Source organism: Staurois parvus, unplaced genomic scaffold, assembly GCF_062004578.1.
Source record: "Staurois parvus isolate SC_StPar_1 unplaced genomic scaffold, SC_StPar_1.0 ptg000022l, whole genome shotgun sequence".
Classification (NCBI taxonomy): Eukaryota; Metazoa; Chordata; class Amphibia; order Anura; family Ranidae; genus Staurois; species Staurois parvus.
In genome coordinates this window covers 3,779,404-3,800,563 of record NW_028317818.1, presented here as the reverse complement: position 1 = coordinate 3,800,563, position 21,160 = coordinate 3,779,404, and the positions used below count along the sequence as shown (strand labels likewise).

General features: G+C 39.6%; 1 protein-coding gene across 1 annotated transcript in view; it reads right to left on the bottom strand.

Moving 5' to 3' along the window:
- ALG1 (ALG1 chitobiosyldiphosphodolichol beta-mannosyltransferase) overlaps positions 1–21,160 on the bottom strand; it is a 68,615-nt gene that overhangs the window by 19,910 nt on the left and 27,545 nt on the right. Inside the window, exons 7-10 of the mRNA XM_089692002.1 lie at positions 18,449–18,570; positions 12,352–12,390; positions 6,327–6,386; positions 4,963–5,073 (exon numbers count right to left, since the gene is read on the bottom strand). Coding sequence (XP_089548128.1) covers positions 4,963–5,073; positions 6,327–6,386; positions 12,352–12,390; positions 18,449–18,570 — 332 coding nt within the window. The remainder of the gene's footprint in view (positions 1–4,962; positions 5,074–6,326; positions 6,387–12,351; positions 12,391–18,448; positions 18,571–21,160) is intronic.

Below are 21,160 nucleotides of genomic sequence, written 5' to 3'. Positions count from 1 at the left end.
ACCGTACCATAGGCCTGCCTGCCCATTCCATCGTTCGTGCCCTGACACAGTGCCACAGGCTGATAGCTTCCATGCCACGCCAGCTTGAGGCAGTAATTGCTGCAAAAGGGGCCCAAACCAAGTACTGAGTACATATGCATGCTTATACTTTTCAGAGGCCGATATTGTTCTATGTACAATCCTTTTTTTATTGTTTGCATGTAATATTCAAATTTTCTGAGATCGTGGATTTGGGGTTTTCGTGAGCTGTAAGCCATAATCATCACATTTATGACAAATCACGGCTTGAACTATCTTGCTTTGCATGTAATGAGTCTATCTCATATATTAGTTTTACCTTTTAAGTTGCATTACTGAAATAAATTAACTTTTGCACGATATTCTAATTTTTCGAGTTTCACATGTACATATTCTGGACAAATTTCATCAGTCCAATTCTAAAGTTCAGGTCTGACTTATTGTAAAGCCGCTCACAGACTTCAGTGCATAGCCCTTTCTGCAAGCAAAATATAAACTTCCTAGGCCAAGCAAAGCTCTCTAAAACTTGGCTCTGCCAATCTTATAAAAATGTGAAGAGGTCAGGCACAAGTAGCCACATTTTCTAATGTACTATTGGCTAATAAGGATCATTTACAAACAGCCAAGTAAAATACAATTCTAAATTGTAATAATCAAATAACATGTAAACATCAAATCCATTATTACAACTTCAAAATATGTACAGACACAAAACACAATATAGTTTTACTTTAACCCTTTTGCCGCTGGGTCCATATGTTGTACGGTCCTAGCAGTAGGGGGTTTTATACACAATCCAGTGGCTGCAGCCACCAGGATTGTGTATAGTAATCACAGGCAGACTCCTACCTGGTCAGGTGGAAGCAGTCGAGCGGCTGCGCTGCTGCCCGATCTCTTCCATAGCCCCCCATACCAGTGCACCCCCCTCCCCCCTCCCCCGGTGCATACTGGTGTATCTCCCGCTCTCCTCCCCTTCGTTCTGTGACCCGGAAGGTGATGTGTATAACGTCACTTCCGGGTCACGGCTGTCAATTACCTCTGTTAGACTAGCCAGGGATACATGTATTGCAATGCGATCTGCATAGAAATACATCTAGTGGAGACAAGAGGAGACATGCAGGAGACCCTGCATGTCTCAATAAAGAGAACCTATCACCTAAAAATCATCACTTTGGGACTTTGTGTCCCCTATGTGATGAAAAAAAAAAGTGAAATTTTTTTTTATTATTGCAAAAAAATAAAGCTATACCCAAATTTGAGGCCCCCCACCCCCACACACGTACGAACATAAACGCACACGTCTGGGTGCCTACACATGAAAAAGTTCATTCCGATACACATGTTATATATCACCGTGCACGCTGGAGTGAGAGCAATAATTCTAGCACAAGAACTCCTCCATACCACTAAACTGATGACCTATAGAGGCTTTTGAAGTGTCGGCTATAGAAAATATAGGGTACTAAAGTTTGTCACCATTTCATAGGCGCACACAAAGTTAAGGTTTGGCATGTTGTGTATCTATTTACTTGGCACAATCTCATCTTTTATATTTTATCAAAAATGTGGGTAATTTTTGTGTTTGTTTGCCCTAAAATTTACTTTAGTGTGATTTTTGGAACTACCACTATTATATTCTCTATGGTGTCTGCTTTCAGAAAGTATATAATGTTTGGGGGGTTTGTGTAACCTTTAGGCCTGAAATATTTTTTAAATGTGTGCAAAAAATGCAAAAACAGATCTGGCAGAGAAAGGGTTAAAGGGTCTCAGGCAGGCTTAAACATGTACCCTTGCAATTTTACCTAACAAGGAGTGTAAGCAGTGAATAAAACATATAACAACAAATATTGTTGCAATGCTTTTGACATAGCAGCGTACTACACTTTGCTAAATATCCCCCAAGAAGCCAGACACAGAATGAAAAGGATGCATGTAGTTTCATCCTAGAGCATTTCTCTCCAGGTAACATGCAACTGCCTGTCCTCAGTGGGACTAACTTCACTCCATAGAATTCAATGTCTTTTAGTGATTTCCTCTATGACTAAGTTAGGCTGTAATATTACTGGCAACACATTTATCAGAGGGTTTAACCCCTTAGTGACTGGGGGTAAAACAAATATTAATGCCTTTTGTAATTTTTACATGTGTTAGTAAAACTGTACATATCATTGCAACTACTTTTTGTATTCATGTGGATTATGCCTTGATTTTTTCCAGGACAAATTGGGGTTTCTTTTGGTGGTAAATGGCAATGGATACCTCATTTTTTTTTATTTTATTATCAAAGGAAAACTTGTCCAAAATAGCAAAATCAAATCTTTTTTTAATTGAGCTGTATATTTCTTGCTTTTACTATAACCATTTGCCAACCACCTCCTGCAGGTGTACAGATGCCGGATCACGTATCTCGTACATGATCCGACAGTTCCAGGTAGGGGGCGTGCACTAGCTGTGCAGAGATTAGTCACAGCACAAACCGATCAGTTTAATAATTGACCACCAGCACCTGTTCAGTGAGGAATTAGACAGGGTAGAGCTCTGTCACTGTAAACAATCCAGAGTTCTGCCCTGTCAGCGAGGATGTCCCGTTTTTTGTTTCCCTGCAAAAAAAGGGATAAAATACGGCACATCCCTTAGTGAAAGTGCCTCATAGTACACATATAAACACTGGTTAGGTACAAATTTAACCCTCTGATTTCCCTAGATGTTTAACTTCTTCTCAACCAGTGCCATTAGTACAGTGACAGTGTATATTTTTAGCACTGATCACTGTATTAGTGTCACTGGTTCCCACAACGTGTCAAAAGTGTCAGATTGCCTCCCATACTATCACAGTCCCACTGTAAGTCACTGATCACCGCCATTACTAGTATAAAAAAATACATTAATAAAAATTCCAGTATATATACACCATAGTTTGTAAGCGCTATAACTTTCACACAAACCAATCAATATACCAGAAATATGTAGATGAGTACTCATTGGCCTAAATTTATGAAGGCGTTTGATTTTTTAAACTTTCTGGATGTTTTATAGCAGAAAGCAAAATATTTTTTTTTTAATTTTTGCACAAAAAAATAAAAAAACCCAATGGTGATCAAATACCACCAAAAGAAAGCTCTATTTTTGTGAAAAAAGGATATATATATTTCATTTGTGTGCAGCGTTGCATGGCAGTTAAAGTAATGCAGTGCCAAAAAGCAAACAATGGCCTGGTCATAGAGGGGGGGGGGGGGGTAAATCTGCTGGAGGTCAAGTGGATAATTTACCACCAAAGAACCCCCCCCTCCCCAAAAAAAAATCTGCTGCTCCTGACAATCGCAGCAGTACCACAAATGTGTATGCATGTTGTTTATACCCGTAATAGGGCCTATAAACAATGGTACGCATTTTGGTTTTTCTATCCTGCTTAAAACACGCTGACACTGATAATAATTTTAAAAAACGCCATTTTAGAAAAAAAAATCCTACCGAAAATATACTGACCCTGACCTTTGACCCTTACCTTGACCCCCAACACTAACCCTGACACTAAACTAGATGAAACCTTGATCTAACAGTTTTTTTTCTTTATTTTTGAATTTTTATTATTATTTTATTTTTTTTCCTTTTTGCACACTTTTGTTTACATCTTCCTCTCCTGCAAAGAAAGATGCAATGTATCTTTATCTCCATTCAGAAGTGGATGTAAACAAATGAGCAGGCTGCACAGTGACTGATCACTGTACTAGCCAATCGTAGGTTATCACAGCGGTCAGGTGAACTGGGATTCCCGGGTCCCGAACGTTTGTATGAGAACTGGGGCTCCCGGTAAGAGCCTGGACTCTGTGCTGGAAGTGTGCTGTGTGGCCCCAGAGATAAAGGCCCACTTCCGTGAGGCCGCATATCTGTGTACAGTCGGCAGGAAAAGGTTACTGATAGATATGGAGATCTTAATTTAAAAAAATCTCTTACTACACTGTAAAAGATGAAACGATGAACTACAAGTTAAATGCACCACTATGAATACAATCTACAGAGATGAAGTTTGTCTATAAACCCCGTAATAACATAAATAAATAAACCCCTTTAACCACTTGCCCTCCAGAGGATTTACCTGACCAGGCCATTATTTGTAATACGGCACTGTGTTACTTTAACTAACAATTGCGCGGTCATGCAGCACTGCACCCAAATGAAATTTACGTCCTTTTTTCCCACAAATAGAGCTTTCTCTCGGTGGCATTTGATTGCCTGTGCATTTTTAATTTTTTGCACTATAAACAAAAAAAGACCGACAATGTTGAGGAAAAAAAACCAATGTTTTTGACGTTTTGCTATTAAACATGTCCAGTAAAAATTTTACAAAATCTAAATTTCTTCATAAATTTAGGCCAAAAATGTATTCTGCTACATGTCTTTGCTAAAAAAAATCCAAATACGTGTAAGTTAATTGGTTTATGTGAAAGTTAGTGTTTACAAATGGCAGTATATATACTGAAATTTTTTTTTTAACTAGTAATGGCGGTGATCAGCGACTTATAGCGGGACTACGGCAGGCATTCTGACACGGGGGGAACTGACTTGGTGTCACTGACATCCTCAGTGACACCAATACAGTGATCAGTGCTAATAAAAAGCACTGACACTGTACTAATGGCACTGGGCAGGAGCTGACAGGGGAGAGATCCGTTTATACAGAGGTCTCTCCCTCGTCTGTAATACTCGGCGATCAACAGGTGCCAGCGAGTAATCACTGGCCGGGACCCGGTGACTGACAGCCGAGCCCACAAATGGCGGATCATGCACGCGCCCCCTAACCGGAAATGCTAAATCACGTATGTATACGTGATTTTGCACACCCCTGCCACCCTGTAGCAGTATTTCTGCTATAGGGCGGAGGGGAAGCGGTTAAAAGGACACCTGTCATGAGAGAAATGTAAACAATAATGCTACTTGTCTTACCAAGTAAAACAGGATAGTCTTCAGCTTCCAACCATGGTGTACATATCTGGGTGTTCTGAAGCTGCAGCTCTTTTATTAACTTACAATAATATTCCTTCAAAGGGCCTTTTCCTGAAGGTAAACAGCAAAGAAAACATGATTATGGAAAGGTTAAACTGTAATCGGCGAGGTATTAGAACATCATACTTTCCTAAGTACAACTAAATAGAAAGTCCTTTTATGTGTACTTCAACCATTGAGGGATATTTACTAAAACTGGAGCGTGCAAAATTTGGTACAGCTCTGCATAGCAACCAATCAGTTTCCAGGTTGTGTTGCCAAAGCTTAATACAACAAGCTGAAGTTAGAAACTGATTGGCCATCATGCACAGCTGCACCAGATTCTGAGTGCTCCAGGTTTATTAAATCTCCCTTATTGTATCATTGGATTACTTCTGTAATCCAATTGTTGTACTTCTGTGTTTTCACTCTCGGTCTTGATGAAGACAATAAGCAGCCGTGCAGACATACACTGCACAGGCATGGTTCACTGTTATCAGGAAACCAATCCAGATCAATGATATGCAACCGACATTGGAGCTAGTGAATGCAAAAATGAAGTGGCTGAACGAGGCTGGATATTTAAATACCCCCCTAGCATTTCTAGCCATGGCCATCTTGAGTAATGGCAGATGATTCATGAAGCATTTACTGGAATCCATCTGTCCTTAGGTCAGGCATGCAGACAGCAGGGTGCTTAGATGAGAGAGCTCCTCCTCCAGATGAAAGAAAGGAAATGCTAATGAAGATTCCTAAAACCTATGACATCATTTTGGCATAGGCCAGAAACCAGGAAGCAAACTGAAGAAATGTAAAAAAAAAAAAGTTAAAACAAGGATGAATAAAAAAAAAGGACTGAAAGTTCATGTTAACTGAGAGTTTGGATCCACTTTAAGACCCACTATAGGCCCATTGCTATTCTAGGCAGTCCCATTGGCCAATAGTCTTAGGAAGCAGGAATAAGAAGGGCCAGGCATGCAACCCAGGAAGTTGTAATGTTCATATCAGAATGTCCAAGAATTTGGGGAACCTGGACATGCCAGTCAGGCACATGGAGGTTCCTGGTAAGGTGCCTGCTATTACACGATCTGATCTCACTGATTTGAATTGTCTATGCGGACATGATCACAACTGGTGGATTGTATCACAGTTTTATTCACAGACATTTATATGAATGTATATAAATGAGCGCAGGGCATTTTTTTTTTACACATACAGTATGTAGAGTGATTCTTCACTTTTTAGTTTAGTTCACTAGTGGTGCATAAAGTCACCTTTTTTGCACTTACCTTCCACTTCACTTTCAATTTAAAAGTAACTGTTACCTGTAATAACGCAAACAACGGAAGGAAGGGTGCTTCCATTGCTGGCGAGCGCATCATAGTCTATAACAACAAAAGGAACACACAAAATATTAAAGCAGAAATGTTAATATACATGAAAACAGCAACAAGCAAAGCTTTGACGAAAAAGCATATACAGTGGGTGTAGAAAAGAATCACCCACTTTAAAATATTCACATTTTATTGCTTTGCAGGCTGTAATGAGGGCAGACAGTTTTTGTTGTAGTGTAACATCCAAGTGAAAGATATTACACCAACATGTCAGAAAAAAGTAAAAAACAGAATCAGTGAGTTGGAAAAAGAATCACCCCCTTGTGTCAGTATTTTGTTGAACCACCTTTTGCTTTAATTACAGTCTTTGGTCTGTTGGGATATATCTCTAACTATTAACTTTGCACATCCAGACTTTGCAATATTTGCCCATTCTTCTTTGCAGAACTTCTCAAGTTCAGTTAAATTTGATGGTGAATGTTTGTGAACGGACTGCAGTCTTCAAGTCATTCCTCAGATTTTCAATGGGGTTTAAGTCTGGGCTCTGATTAGGCCATGCAAGGACAGTCACCTTTTTCTCCTTCAACAAATGTGTGGTCATTTTTGCTGTGTGCTTCAAGTCATTGTCATGTTGGAAGGTAAACCTTCTTCCCATTGACCACGTTCTGGCAGAGGACAGCAGATTTTCCTCAAGAATTTGATGGTATTTTGCCCTATTCATTTTTCCTACTATCCTGACAAGTGCTCCAGTCCCTGCTGCAGAGAAACAGCCCCATAACAGGATATTACTACCCCTATGGTTTACTGAAGGAATGGTGTTATTTGAATGGTGAGCTTTATTGGATTTCTGCCAGACATATCGTTTAGTGTTGAGACCAAACAATTCAATTTTAGTCTCATCTGGCCATAACCCCTTTTTCCACATGGCCTCAGAATCTTCAAGGTGCGTTTTGGCAAAGCTCAGGTCGAGACTGCATATGGCCTTTCTTGAGGAGTGACTTTTTTCTTACAACCCTCCTATACATGCCACATTTGAGGAGAATTTGTGATATTGTTGTCACATGCACACAATGACCACTCTTTGTCATAAACTAGGCCTCTTGGCAGCCTCTGACCAGTTTCATCCTAGCTTTTGCATCCAGTTTGGAGCTACATCCTGATCCAGGGAGGGTTGATGTTGTATCAAATACCTTCCACTTCTTAAAAATAGACCTCACTGTGCTTCTAGGCATTGATAAAGCCTTTGAATTTTTTTTTTGTATCGAACTCCTGACTTGTGCCAGTCCACAAACGTATCCCAAAGATCGTTTGACAGTGCCTTGCCATACATAGTTGATTGTTTGCTTCACTTGCACTACCAGGGGCTGAAATGCTTTTCATGCTGATCTAATCAAAATGACCATAGCTGATCACAGTTGAAAGCCAAATGGCTTTATGTGCCGTTGAGAAGGTAATTAGCTATACTTGATTGAGTTTACAAGTCATTTTTAGGAGGGGGTGATCCTTTTTGCCAACTCGGTGATTCTGTTTCTGATTTTTTTTTTTCTGACATGTTGGTGTTCTTTCACCTGAATGTAAATACAGCTCCATTTAACAAAAACAGTGTCTGTCTTCATTTCAGGCTGCAACAAAAGCAATAAAATGTGATTATTTTGAAGGGGGGTGATTATTTTCTACCCACTGTATGAAAGAGCTCCAGGTAAACATATACAGTAATACACATATATACAGTGCCCATTAAAAATATTCAACCATTTGAGTTTACACATTTTATTGTTATAATGCACTAAATCACTAATTTTTTTTCAACTGATCAACAGAAATAGACCAAATCATGTCAAAGTTAGCAGCCTAATCCTATGCTGCTTTCAGTGCCTCCTTGTTTTATATACACACCTACCCTTCTCACTTTTGGAGTGTAAAAGGTAATAAAAAGGTATTGGTTTGTGTGAATGTCTTTGTTATTCTACTATATGTTAACAAAAACTCTGCAGAACAGTTGTTTTTATATCTCTAATGAGCAGGGCATTGTGATCTCTCTTGTATTGCATGATAATGTACCTGTACTGTCTCCCTTCATTTTGTTAAGTGCTGTGCAAAATGTTGGTTCTATGTAAATCCTGTATAAGAAAAATAATAAACATAATATCTATAAAAACTATTTGAATGTAAAAAAAAGTTAAGTCTAGCCACAAGTTCTGTTTTGGGTTGAGATCTGCACTCTGAGTTATTCATTCCAGTCCAAACCTCAATAGTCTAAAGTTTTAAAAAGGTATGGCAAGGAACTATGGGCTCCATTGACTAAATCTACCGTGTTAAAAATTGCAGTAAAATAACACTTAACGGTTTTCAAAAGATTTTTTTAAATGCACTAAAAAAACGCTAGTAAAATAAGGTATGTGCTATTTCATGAAGTGATGCAGTATTTTAGTAGTGAAACCATGTTGTACTTTAATGCCGGCAGTAGCCGGCGTCCTTAACAAGCAGTAAATAGCTGCTTGTTAAGGAGCGGGCGGCCACCTGCATCGTTAACAACAATGACTTATCTGCTGTCAGCGGGGTTTTGTGTCTGGCTGGCTACAGTTCTGGATGATTGCAGCGGTGACAGGTGGCTCTCTCTCTTTGTCCTGTTTACCATTATCGTTGAAAGTGACAGTAGAAGAAAAATAACACATTTTGGGTTGTGCCCAGAAAAGTAATAGAGGGGATATCTTCTAATAGGTCTAATAGGGACAGAAGTTCTGGTGACCTGGGTGGCAAAAAAAGATTCCCTTAGCCGCTTCAATACCTTTCACCCCCCTTCTTGCCCAGGCCAATTTTCAGCTTTCAGATTTTGAATGACAATTAGTCAGTTATGCAACACTGTACCAAATATAATAATAAAAAAAAAAATTCCACACAAATAGAGCTTTATTTTAGTGGCATTTAATCACAACTGTTCTTTTTCTGCTAAATACAGACATACAGACCAAACATTTTGGAAAAAAAAAAACCAAAACACAAAATTTTCTCCATTTGCTATTAACCACTTAACCTCCAGAGGATTTACCCCCCTTAATGACCAGGCCTCTTTTTGCTACTCGGCGCTGCACTAATTCAACTGATAATTGCGCGGTCATGCAATGCTGCACCTAAATAAAATTTACGTCCTTTTTTTCCACACAAATAGATCTTTCTTTCGGTGGTATTTGATCATCTGTGCGCTTTTTATTTTTCACGCAATAAACAAAAAAAAGGCCAAAAATTTTGAAGAAAAACAATATTTTTTACTTTCAGCTATAAAAAATATATAGTAAACTCAAAGTTGGTTATAAATTTAGGCCAAAATGTATTCTGCTACATGTTTTTGGTAAAAAAAATCCCAATAAGTGTATATTGATTGCTTTGTGTGAAAGTTATAGCGTCTACAAACTATGGTATTGATACTGCAATTTTTGCTATACAGCGCTGCGCTAGTTTAACGGACAATTGCGCGGTCATGCAAAATGGTACATAAATGAAATTTACATCCTTTTATTTCCCACAAATTGAGCTTTCTTTCCGTGGTATTTGATCACCTGTGCGGTTTTTATTTTTTGCGCTATAAAAAAAAAAGGCTGACAATTTTGAGGAAAAAAAACAATATTTTGGACTTTTTGCTATAAAACATGTCCAGTAAAAAAAAAAAGTAAAAATCAAATTTAGTCATAAATTTCTGCCAAAATGCATTCTGCGACATGTCTTTGCTAAAAAAAAAAAACAATACGTGTAAATTAATTGGTTTACGTGAAAGTTATAGCATTTACAAATGGCGGGAAAGATACTGTGATTTTTAGTTTTTTTTTTATACTAATAATGGCGGCGATCAGCGACTTATGGCGGGACTGCGGTGGACATTCTGACATTGGGGGGTACTGACTTGGGGTCACTGACATCCCCAGTTACACCAATACAGAGATCTGTGCAAAACAAAAAACACTTGACACTGTACGAATGGCACTGGGGAGGAAGGGGTTAAGTTTATTATTCAGGGAAAGGGTTAACTGTGTGAGGGGAGTGTTTTACTAGGGGGCGGGGGTGTGTACTGCAGGGAACACAGCTGATTGGGAGAGAGAAAATCTTCTGTCCCGATCAGCGTGTCCTGGAGCTGTCAGGGAACTGACAGAAAGCACAGCTACTGCAGCTGTGCTCTCTGTCAGCGATTGCTGCTGATCGGCGGGACATAGCCGGTAACGACCGGCTGTGACCCGGCGACTGACATCCGCGGCTGTGATCGGCAGGACAGGTAGGGCGGCAGCGCACCTCGCGCGCGCCCCTTACCTGTTTTAAAAACACACGTTTTAAAATGTGGTTTTGCCCAGCCGTGCCGCCCTATTTCTACAGTGGCTGGGCGGCATGTGGTTAAAGGATAAGCTCACCTCAATTCCCCCCCGAGTCCACACTGTGCCAGCAGACCGGGAATCTTCTTCCCGTGTCTGCTGTCACAATTCAAAAAAGATGTTCTGTGAATGAAAAACTACAAGCCCTGACAGCCTTTGAGGCTGTCGACTTGTAGTTCCCAATGAACTACCATGGCGTTGTTGAGCGCAGTGGTAGTTCATTCTCTCTTCCTGTCTGTGTATATCTGCCTGCTTGTACGAGGTACGTGCACACAGATATACAGACAGGTCTGCAAGAATCCTGCAAGGCATCCGCGATCTGCAAAAGGCTTTTACCTGCAAAAAGATGTTCAAGAGGTGAATGTATCCTTTAAAATTTGCAAATAAATAATCATTCTTCCTAAAATTTAGACCAAAATGTATATTGCCACATTGTTGAAAATCGATCAGTCCTGATATACTGACCAGATTGTTGTGGGAATGAGATAATTAAGAGAAAGTGCATTATGCCGATCATAAAAGTGAGAGGCAAATTGATTTGGGGAGTGAGTGTCCTGCGGGGAGCTGATGTACAGAAGGCCTATCTTATTTCTTGAGGCCCGAAAATGCCAGGACAATACAACTACCCCTTTTTGGAAAGTAGACAGTCCAAGCTATTTAGTAAGAGGCATGGTGAGTTTTTTTTATTTAACTTTTTTTTTTTTTTTTTTACATATTGTCATCAGTGCAGTACAGCAACATCATATAACAGGTGTAGTGGTGATCAGGGAAACTGATGGGTGACAGTATGTAAAAAAAAATAATAATAATGTTTTCAATTTTTTTTTCCTTTATATATTATTTTTTTTCCTTTTTTACGATTTTTTTTTTTAATGCACACATACTGTGACCAGAGCAATACAGTGTTACCATAGTGACACTGTACTACTCTGGGGAGTTGATCAGGATATTTTTTATATACACTATGATCACCTTTACCAGTGAACAGTGTTATAAGATACCATTTGTTATGAATGACATCCATTTATTCACTGTGTACTATTGTGAGGCTGTGATTGGCCACAGCTATCACATCATACAGATACAGTGCGACTGGCCCTGTCTGTACCATGTGACCGCTGTGATTAGTCACAGAGATCAACACAATAGTACATAATGAAGGGCTATGAATGGAAGCCATTCATTGTGTATAACTAGCATGTGATCTGCTGTGGTCACAGCGATTACATGGTATCGACAGCGACCTGGTACACTGATCTGTCATCTGCTGTGTCCAGTGAACACAGCAGGTGACAGCTCATGCCACAGTGTGGCCCATGGAGAACACACGAGATGTAATCCTGGGAAGACGTCATATGATGTCCACCCAGGATGGCAGCACTCCTGCTTGAGTGCCATATTAAAATAGGCTGGGCGGGAAGCAGTTAATATGCAGGGATTTTCTCTCACTTCCTGTTTTGACTACGGGACAAGAAGTGAAAGAAATCTCCCAGTGGGACACAGATGGTAAAAAATAAACTGACAGGGATTAATAACCCTCCCTTAATCCATAATGAAAAAAAAAAGTTTGCCTATAGTTTTACTTTAATGACTAAGAAGCATACATAATGTTATATGTCTATATAGAAACAAACTATAAAAAGACAATAATAGCATACCTTGTAGTGCCCTCAGTAAAACATTGAAGTCTTCATCCTCTGCATAAAAAAAAAATGTTAAATGAGGTTCAAAACCATAAAAAACCTGATCAAAAATGTGGTACAGGATGAATTATAGTTCAACAAAATGTGCAATTCACATTTTTATGATGCTTTTGGCCACTTGAACAGTTTGCTTGTGAACCACCTCTGCTTTCACTTCCTGGGTTTCTGCAGAGTTGTAGGGGAATTGATGTGGATATGCAAAGTAGGCATTTTCCAACAAAAGCCCTGTCCAACCACAACAGTGAAAGTCTCTGTCCCAAAATGCAAGCTCTGCTAATTTTCATTAGGAAACATATCAGGCTCACTTCACAAAGTCAATACACCAGAATAAGAATCTTTAAGAAATTACAATTATTTTCAGCTAAATTCAATAGGATTTTAAAAGTACAGTTAAATGGCAGAAATTTTTTTTTGTACTAACTATAAAAATGTTTTTCTTGAAGCCCACTGAGGGACACAGGAAGATAGGAATACTTAGAAATCTGGGTTATACTGCCAACAAATTCAGGAGCTTTAGACACTGGCAAACAAAGAATGTTAAGCCGATCTCAATGCAACTTCACCTCCAACAGTCATGTCATAGCTCGGTAAGCAGCCAGTCGTACATAAGGCCATAATACAGAGGGGGAGAGACCTAGGTCCCTAAATTGACTGTAAAAAAGATTGTATGGCAGGTAGAAAAAAAACTTATTTTCTTTAGCATCCCATTGAGGGAAACAGGAAGACAGGAATTCTTAGACATCTGGCATGTCTAAAAACAATTCAACTGAGGGGTAGATAATAGTATAAGACAAAAAAAAGGGAGAACTAGAGGTTTCTAAGCAAACAAACAAATTGAACAGCAAGGAAGTCAACAAAAAAGGGAGTAAGCCAAAGCCCAGAATACTTTACCTATGTCTGAAGGGAAAGGATGGTAGGTCAGACAAGGTATGTCCAAGATCCCTCAAGATTTCTGGAGTTTAAGCCAGGTAACAGAGACCTGTACAGACCTTACAGGAAGTAGAGAACCAGGAAAAGAAGGAAATTTCCTTGTGAGTAAGGAGGAGAGACCATCAAAAGCACTACCATTACTGTTTCAGGTATGGGGCAACAGATGCAGATATCTGACAACATCATGTAAGAGTAGAAAAACAGGGTGGGTATGAAATACATGCCCATCACCATAAGGCTTAGGGAGTTAGTCATCCATTCAGTTGCAAGAGGAGTACTTCAATTCTTTTCTAAAAGAGACACAGACTGACCAAAATTTGCAAATGTGAGTCACTGCCAACAAGGGATGGACAGATATATCAGCCATCTTAATCTGTGACCAAAGAAAGGAATCTAACTAATACAGTTTGATAGTAGGTTTATTTATGTGAATGACTGGATGTCTACAGAAAAAAAAAACACATGTCAATCAATTCTTTTCCAAAGGAAAAATAGCTCTTTACATTGTCAGGAGGTAGCCATGATTCCACCAGTTGTTCCCATTCCTCACAGAGAAAGGATTTACCAACCAAGTATAAAGGGGAAGGTATTGAGAGCAATATCTATTAACCACTTGACCTCCAGAGGATTCACCCCCCTTAATGACCAGGCCTCTTTTTGCTACTCGGCGCTGCACTAATTCAACTGATAATTGCGCGGTCATGCAATGCTGCACCCAAACGGAATTTACGTCTTTTTTCACACAAATAGAGCTTTCTTTCAGTGGTATTTGATCACCTGTGCGCTTTTTTCATTTTTCATGCTATAAACAAAAAAAGGCCCAAAATTTTGAAGAAAAACAATATTTTTTACTTTCAGCTATAAAAAATATATAGTAAACTCAAAGTTGGTTATAAATTTAGGCCAAAATGTATTCTGCTACATGTTTTTGGTAAAAAAAAATCCCAATAAGTGTATATTGATTGCTTTGTGTGAAAATTATAGCGTCTACAAGCTATGGTATAGATACTGCAATTTACACCATTTTTTTGCTATACAGCGCTGCGCTAGTTTACCGGACAATTGCGCGGTCATGCAAAATGGTACATAAATGAAATTTACATCCTTTTTTTCCCACAAATTGAGCTTTCTTTCGGTGGTATTTGATCGCCCGTGCAGTTTTTATTTTTTGCGCTATAAAAAAAAAAGCTGACAATTTTGAGGAAAAAAAACAATATTTTGGACTTTTTGCTATAAAACATGTGCAGTATAAAAAAAATTTAAAAATCAGAACTAATCATAAATTTCTGCCAAAATGCATTCTGCGACATGTCTTTGCTAAAAAATAAACCCAATACGTGTAAATTAATTGGTTCACGTGAAAGTTATAGCGTTTACAAATGGCGGGAAAGATACTGGGATTTTTAGGTTTTTTTTTATACTAATAATGGCGGCGATCAGCGACTTATGGCGGCGATCAGTGACTTATGGCGGTGCTCAGCGACTTATGGCGGGACTGCAGCGGACATTCTGACATTGGGGGGTACTGACTTGGGGTCACTGACATCCCCAGTGACACCAATACAGTGATCAGTGCAAGACAAAAAAAAAAAAACAAAACACTGACACTGTACTTATGGCACTGGGGAGGAAGGGGTTAAGTTTATTATTCAGGGAAAGGGTTAACTGTGTGAGGGGAGTGTTTTACTAGGGGGCGGGGGTGTGTACTGCAGGGAACACCACTGATCGGGAGAGAGAAACTCTTCTGTCCCCATCAGCGTGTCTTGGAGCTGTCAGGGAACTGACAGAAAGCACAGCTACTGCAGCTGTGATCTCTGTCAGCGATTGCCGCCAATCGCCGGGACATAGTCGGTAACCACTGGCTGTGACCCGGCGACTGACATCCGCGGCTGGGATCGGCGGTACAGGTAGGGCGGCGGCGCCTTGCGCGCGCCCCCTACCTGTTTTAAAAACACACGTTTTAAAACGTGTTTTTGCCCAGCCGTGCCGCCCTGCCGCCGTATTTCTACAGTGGCTGGGCGGCATGTGGTTAAAGATCCTATGCCTGGAACAACAGGTTGATTCTCCAATCGCAGGGAAGAACGCACTGCATCAGAGTATGAAGGGCTTCTTGTACAGCAGAGTCATATGAAAATGCAAGCTCTTCAGGAGAATGCTTTGAAACTCTGCAAGCAGATTGCTGCATTAATTGTGCGCAAGCTGATAAAAAAATGTACATGTTCACAGACTGAGGGTTTGGGTACAGCCTACAAAGCTTTATTGAGGATACACTAGACACTTTGCAGAGGAATGGCTCATATATTCCTTTGGAATACAAAGTATTTTGAATGAAGAAAAAAATTGAAGACATAATATCATAAAAGGTCTAGTAAAATATAACTGGAATTTTTCTCATAAGTACTGGTGAAAAGGTGTCCAACCCAATAGGACACTAGCAAAAAATGGTCGCATGATGGTTGGAGGCTGGTTATACGGGACTGGCTTAGAGAGGTTTATTTACCAGTGTTCAAACTGCCTGCAGACAGCAGTATATCCCAGATGTCTAAATTCCTATCTTCCTGTGTCCTTTAATGGACAATAAAGAAATAAAGATCTTTGTTTTAAAGTTTGTGATGTACTCAGCCACCTGAGAAAAGTACAGTGATTTTGAGAAGAACTGCTTAACCACATGTGGACATGGGTAAAAATTAACTCTCAGGGAGGTCGCTTTAGATTTACATTACAGAATATAAAGATCAAAAGCTGGGTTCTTACTTTAACCAGTTCAAGTCCGGACACCTTTCCTGTCTAGGTCAATTTTCAGCTTTCAGTGCTATCACACTTTGAATAACAATTGCACAGTCATGCAACACTGTACCCATATAAATTTTTTAGCATTTTTTTTGAGACAGATAAAACTTTGTTTTGGTGGTACTTGTTCACCACTGGGATTTTTATTTTTTTTTGCTATATAAATGAAAAAGTCCAAAAATTTAGAAATTTTGTTTTTCTTATAAAATTTTGCAAATAATCTTTCTTCATAAATATTGGCCAAAATGTATTTTAGTAGGAAAAAAAAAAAAAAACACAACAAACTTAGTTTATAACCAAAAATTATAATTTTTAAATTTTTTTCATTTTTATTTTTTTTATATTATTATTTAAGTTTTTTTTTTAAACATACTGTCACCCTAGCAGTACAGGGTCACCATAGTGACCCTGTACTACTTGTGGGGGGTGATGAAGATTTTTTTTTTTTTTTTACACCGATTGCTTTTACACCTATAAAGGCTGTAAAAGCCATCATTTCTCCAGCTCTCTGGCTGCATTCTTGCAACCATTGAGAAATACTGTGAGAGCTGTGATTGGTCACAGCTTGTCACATGGTACAAGGCTGTTGTGAATAGCCTTGTACCATGTGACCTCTGTGATCATTCACAGATTTCACTAGTAGTAAGCAATGGTCAATCAGTGATCACATGATCGGGACCTCACACAGAGGTCCGGTACAGCGATCGGCCTGAAAATGCGTGCACCGTTTATGAACGGCAACCCGCTCCTGCACTGCTCCCGTCCGGCCATTTATGTACATGAGCCAGAAGGGAAGTGGTTAATTAAAATTATTTATTACTTCAGAAATTGCAACACTAATAAAAATATGCTGCATTAGAAGGGGTTAGGTCCAACAAGGTGTATGCAAGCTCGTGGACTTCTCTTTTATTTACATTTTTACTAATCACTGGAGTACATTGTACAGCTACTACTATATTCCTGGTGCTATGACAGCAGAGATGCGCTCTGCTACACAGCCCTCATCTGCCCAACCCTCCGCTGTCCTGTTTATAGAATACTTTGTATTTTGCAAATGGGTTCATATAAAACAAGCATTCTGTAACTGGGTAAGAGGAGGAGAGGAGGGGCAGGAAGCGTGGATGCTGTAATCAGAAACTCAAAATTCCAATGTCAGTTAACGATAGCTTTACTCCCACGCTCAGTAAAAATGTAAATTATAAATAAAAGACAAGTCCATGAGGCGGTATACATCTCGCTGAACTTAAAGTAGAATTTAAGAGTATACCTAATTTTAAAAATGTCCCCTCCCCCTTCACAACACCAATTCTGTCTAACCTGTGTAAGAGTAAACTGTTTTGCTTACCTATTTTCAGTCTACCTCAGTCAATTCACATGATCCCTGAGTCTGCCAGCATCAGCTGAAGGGGAGAGCAGAGAGTGCTCCACAACAACTACCAATGCTCGGGAGCAGTGACAAAACCCATAGGATTACTATAGCCCATCCTTCTTCTCTACTGAAACCACTGTCGGCTGACACAGGCGAGCCAGATCACGACCAGATCGGACCTGCCTGAAAAAAGGTAAGTATACAGATCTTTCTTGCACAGGTTAGTTAGTAACAGTGTTAGGAGGGGGAGAGAGCATTTTTAAGATTAGCTAGATATATCCCCAAATTTTACTTTAATCCTAATAAACCAGCAAAGTTTTAAAAGTTATGCAATTTCTGAAGTTCAGATTTGGTAACAGAGGAAGCTACATGGAAGATGCCAAAAGACCAGGCTAGGAATCATTGTTTAGTTGCTATTAGAAGTCCAAACCCATGGGTTCGAAAGAAACCCATATTTCATGTTCTGTATTTATTTATTGTAACCAAAGGGACATATAAGTGTTAGAATTATTAAACTGAACATGTATAGAAGTTGGATTATTCTAAATAGAAACACAAGCAATAAGGGATTTCTAGTGCTTTAAGGCAGTTGGCTGTATTAATTTTAACTGAACATTCAACATAATGGAAAAGCTGTGCAACTTTATTGCATCACACAATTGTTCTATCCTATAGCAATTAAAATCCATAGTCACAGGGTCCAATAAGCTGGTAATTTTTTTTTTTTTTTTTAACTTGCTTATTCAAACCAAGTGCAACAGAATAGATTGACACTGAAGGGGTCTATTTATACGTTTTCACAAAAGATTCACACATTTTCCAATTAAATTCAGGAAGAAAAATGTGTGACTCCTGTGTGTCAGTACAATAAAGAAAAGATGATGTACACTTTTTAAGTAGATAACTAGCTTTAAAAACTGTCCGTTATTATTGTTTAAGAATAGAATAAAAAAAGCAGAATACCTGTCCAGCTTGTGCTACTGATTAGCAGTGCAGGTCTTCCAGCATTGTATTTAACAATGTTGCTCTTTCTGTTGAATTCTGTGAATGCAGATCTTTCAATTTCTGACTTGTCATATTCTACTCTGAATGTAAAAGATATGTTAATTTTTAAATGGGGGGGGGGGGTTGTATTCACTGTAACATATTTTTCTTAGATTCCATTGGGGGACACAGGAAAAGTCTTCTACTGTTAGGTTCTACTGCCGCTTACAGGACAACTGGACACTAGCAAACAAACTACAAGCAAGTTCAGAATAACCGTCCTACTCCCAGCATGCCTGAATTTTGGGGCAAAGCATTAATAAGAACACGATCATAAGCACAGAGGGCTGGAACTTGTGTCCTTCAATGGACTCCAATAAATATTTTATTGGCAGTATAAAAGATTCTGAGAACATTTTTGAGGTTCACAGGAAGTCTTGTGCGGTCAGGACATCCAAAAACAACACAGCTGAGCTGTGGGCAACATCAAAGTAAACCTTAACAGGCCCATTAAAAAAAAAAAAAAAAAAAACAGCAGCACTGAAGATTGCCTGCAGCTCAAAGAGGCACCTGAAAAAAATCTTCAGATGATGCCTGAACAACTACCTGGTAAAACTTTCAGAACATGTGAACAAAGACCAGGTGGTAACCTTGCATATCTGACAAATAGTAGACCGATACCGAAGATATCAGAAAGCATTCCAGATCTAGTATGGTGTTCCTTGACAGTAAAGGTTGGTACCAGGTCCTTATGCCTATAATTTTAATTGATGGGTGTGTCTGAGCTGCCTATAATTTTAAATGATGGGTGTGTCTGAACCATCATGAATGGTAAAACAAGAACGTGGTTTACCCTTATGGGGGCTATCAGGAACGACAAAGAGAGAGTCAGTCTTTCTAAAGCAAATAGTGGCTGAGAGACAAAGTCTCACAGACCAACTATATCCAGGCAAAGGGGGGAGTTTTCCTTCAGGTGATGTCAAAACGGGTTGGAATACCATATACTGTATGTTTGGACACATCCAGAACTATAAGGTTCACCGAAATGTCCTCCATCTCAATCCTGTGAAGAAATTGAGAATAGAGTTTTAAGGGAGAAAAAGGTGTATATCACTTTGTCAGAGTTACCAGATTATGTGGCTTCTGCTGGAAGTTCCTTGTACTTTAAGACAATCCTGTCCAGTATGTTGTTGAACCTGGAGGTCAGGAGGTCCACATCTGGCATCCTAAACCTGTGACACAGGTCCTGGAACAGCCTTGGGGGTAAGGTCCACTCCCCTGGTCCAGACATTGCTGGCTGAGAGAAAGTCTGTCTGCCAATTGTCTATGCCTAGGATGTAACGGTGGACAAGACTGGATAGTGAAATTCTACCTAGAAAAGTTCCACTTTACCATTTTTACTGCAGCAAAAGTTCTGGTTTCTCCTTAATAGTAGATGTACACCATTGCTATTATTTTGTCTGAATTAATTCAGATCCAGCCAGGAGGTCCAGTGTTGCAGGGACAGCTAAATCGACCAAAGTTTCAGTATGCTGATCAAGAGACAAGATTCACAGGATTACTCTCTGGCCTGTCAGGCTAGAATCTGTGATAAGGATCTTCCAGAAGACGGGATGAAATGAGTCTGTCCAAGGACTGAACTGACTTATTCCAATACAAAAGACTCTTGTATTGGAACTGCACAAATGGGACTGCCTTGAAGGAGGCTACCATCAGTCCCAAGACTCTCATACAGAAGCGAAGAGTCAGAGGAATGCTGAAGAGTCTGAGAGCGAGGGGTTTAAAGTTTTTCCTGTTGATGAAAAACTCTGGCTTGAGCTGTATCTAGGACTACATATTGTAAGCAGTGGATCTGTCCCAGCACATATTTCTGACGGTTCAAGATCCAACCTAACTTCTGCATGTCTGGAACAGTCCAGGCTACATTATCTGCTAGATTCCATGCCAGCTGCAGAATATCATCTAGGTTTTCCAAAGAGTGAATGCCCTGAGAGCACAATAAGGCTAGCACCTTGTTGAGCATCTGGGGCGCAGAAGATAGGCCAAATAGCACAGCCAAAAACTGGAAGTCCAGAGGGCCCACAGCAAAGCATAGGAATCGCTAATACATGGGAAAAATTAAGACATGCAGGTATGCATTCTTGAAGTACACAGAGGCTAGAAAGTCTCTTTGTTTAAGAGAGGTTATGAAAGACCTAATAGATTCCATACAAAATTTCTGTGCCTGACTGAAGACACTTAGGGCTTTGAGATCCAAGATGGGATGGATGCCTTATTTTGGTTTAGGGACTGTAAATAGGTTAGAGCAGAATCCTTGGAACTGCTCTGTCACAGGTACTAAGGCAATGACACCCTGCTCTTCAAGGACTGTATGGTCATCTGCCAACTGGTGCAGAAATACAGGCAAGTTGGAAGAGATGACCCAAGAAGAAATTTTAGTTTGTAGTCCCAGAAACTACCTCACACACACAAACATCTAAAATGTAGTCTGTACCAAGACGCTGAAAAGCCTAACAGATGTCTCCCCACTTTGGAAAGTGGGCGCGTATCCCCATGCTGAAGATAACTTCTCTTGACTGTTTAGGGGACTTGGAAGTCCAAGATTGGGCTACAGAGTTTGGGTCTTGAGTTTGAGGGCGTTTCTTAGCCTTTGTTGAGCGGTGAGTCTTCCCAGATGAGTACTCTTGCCAC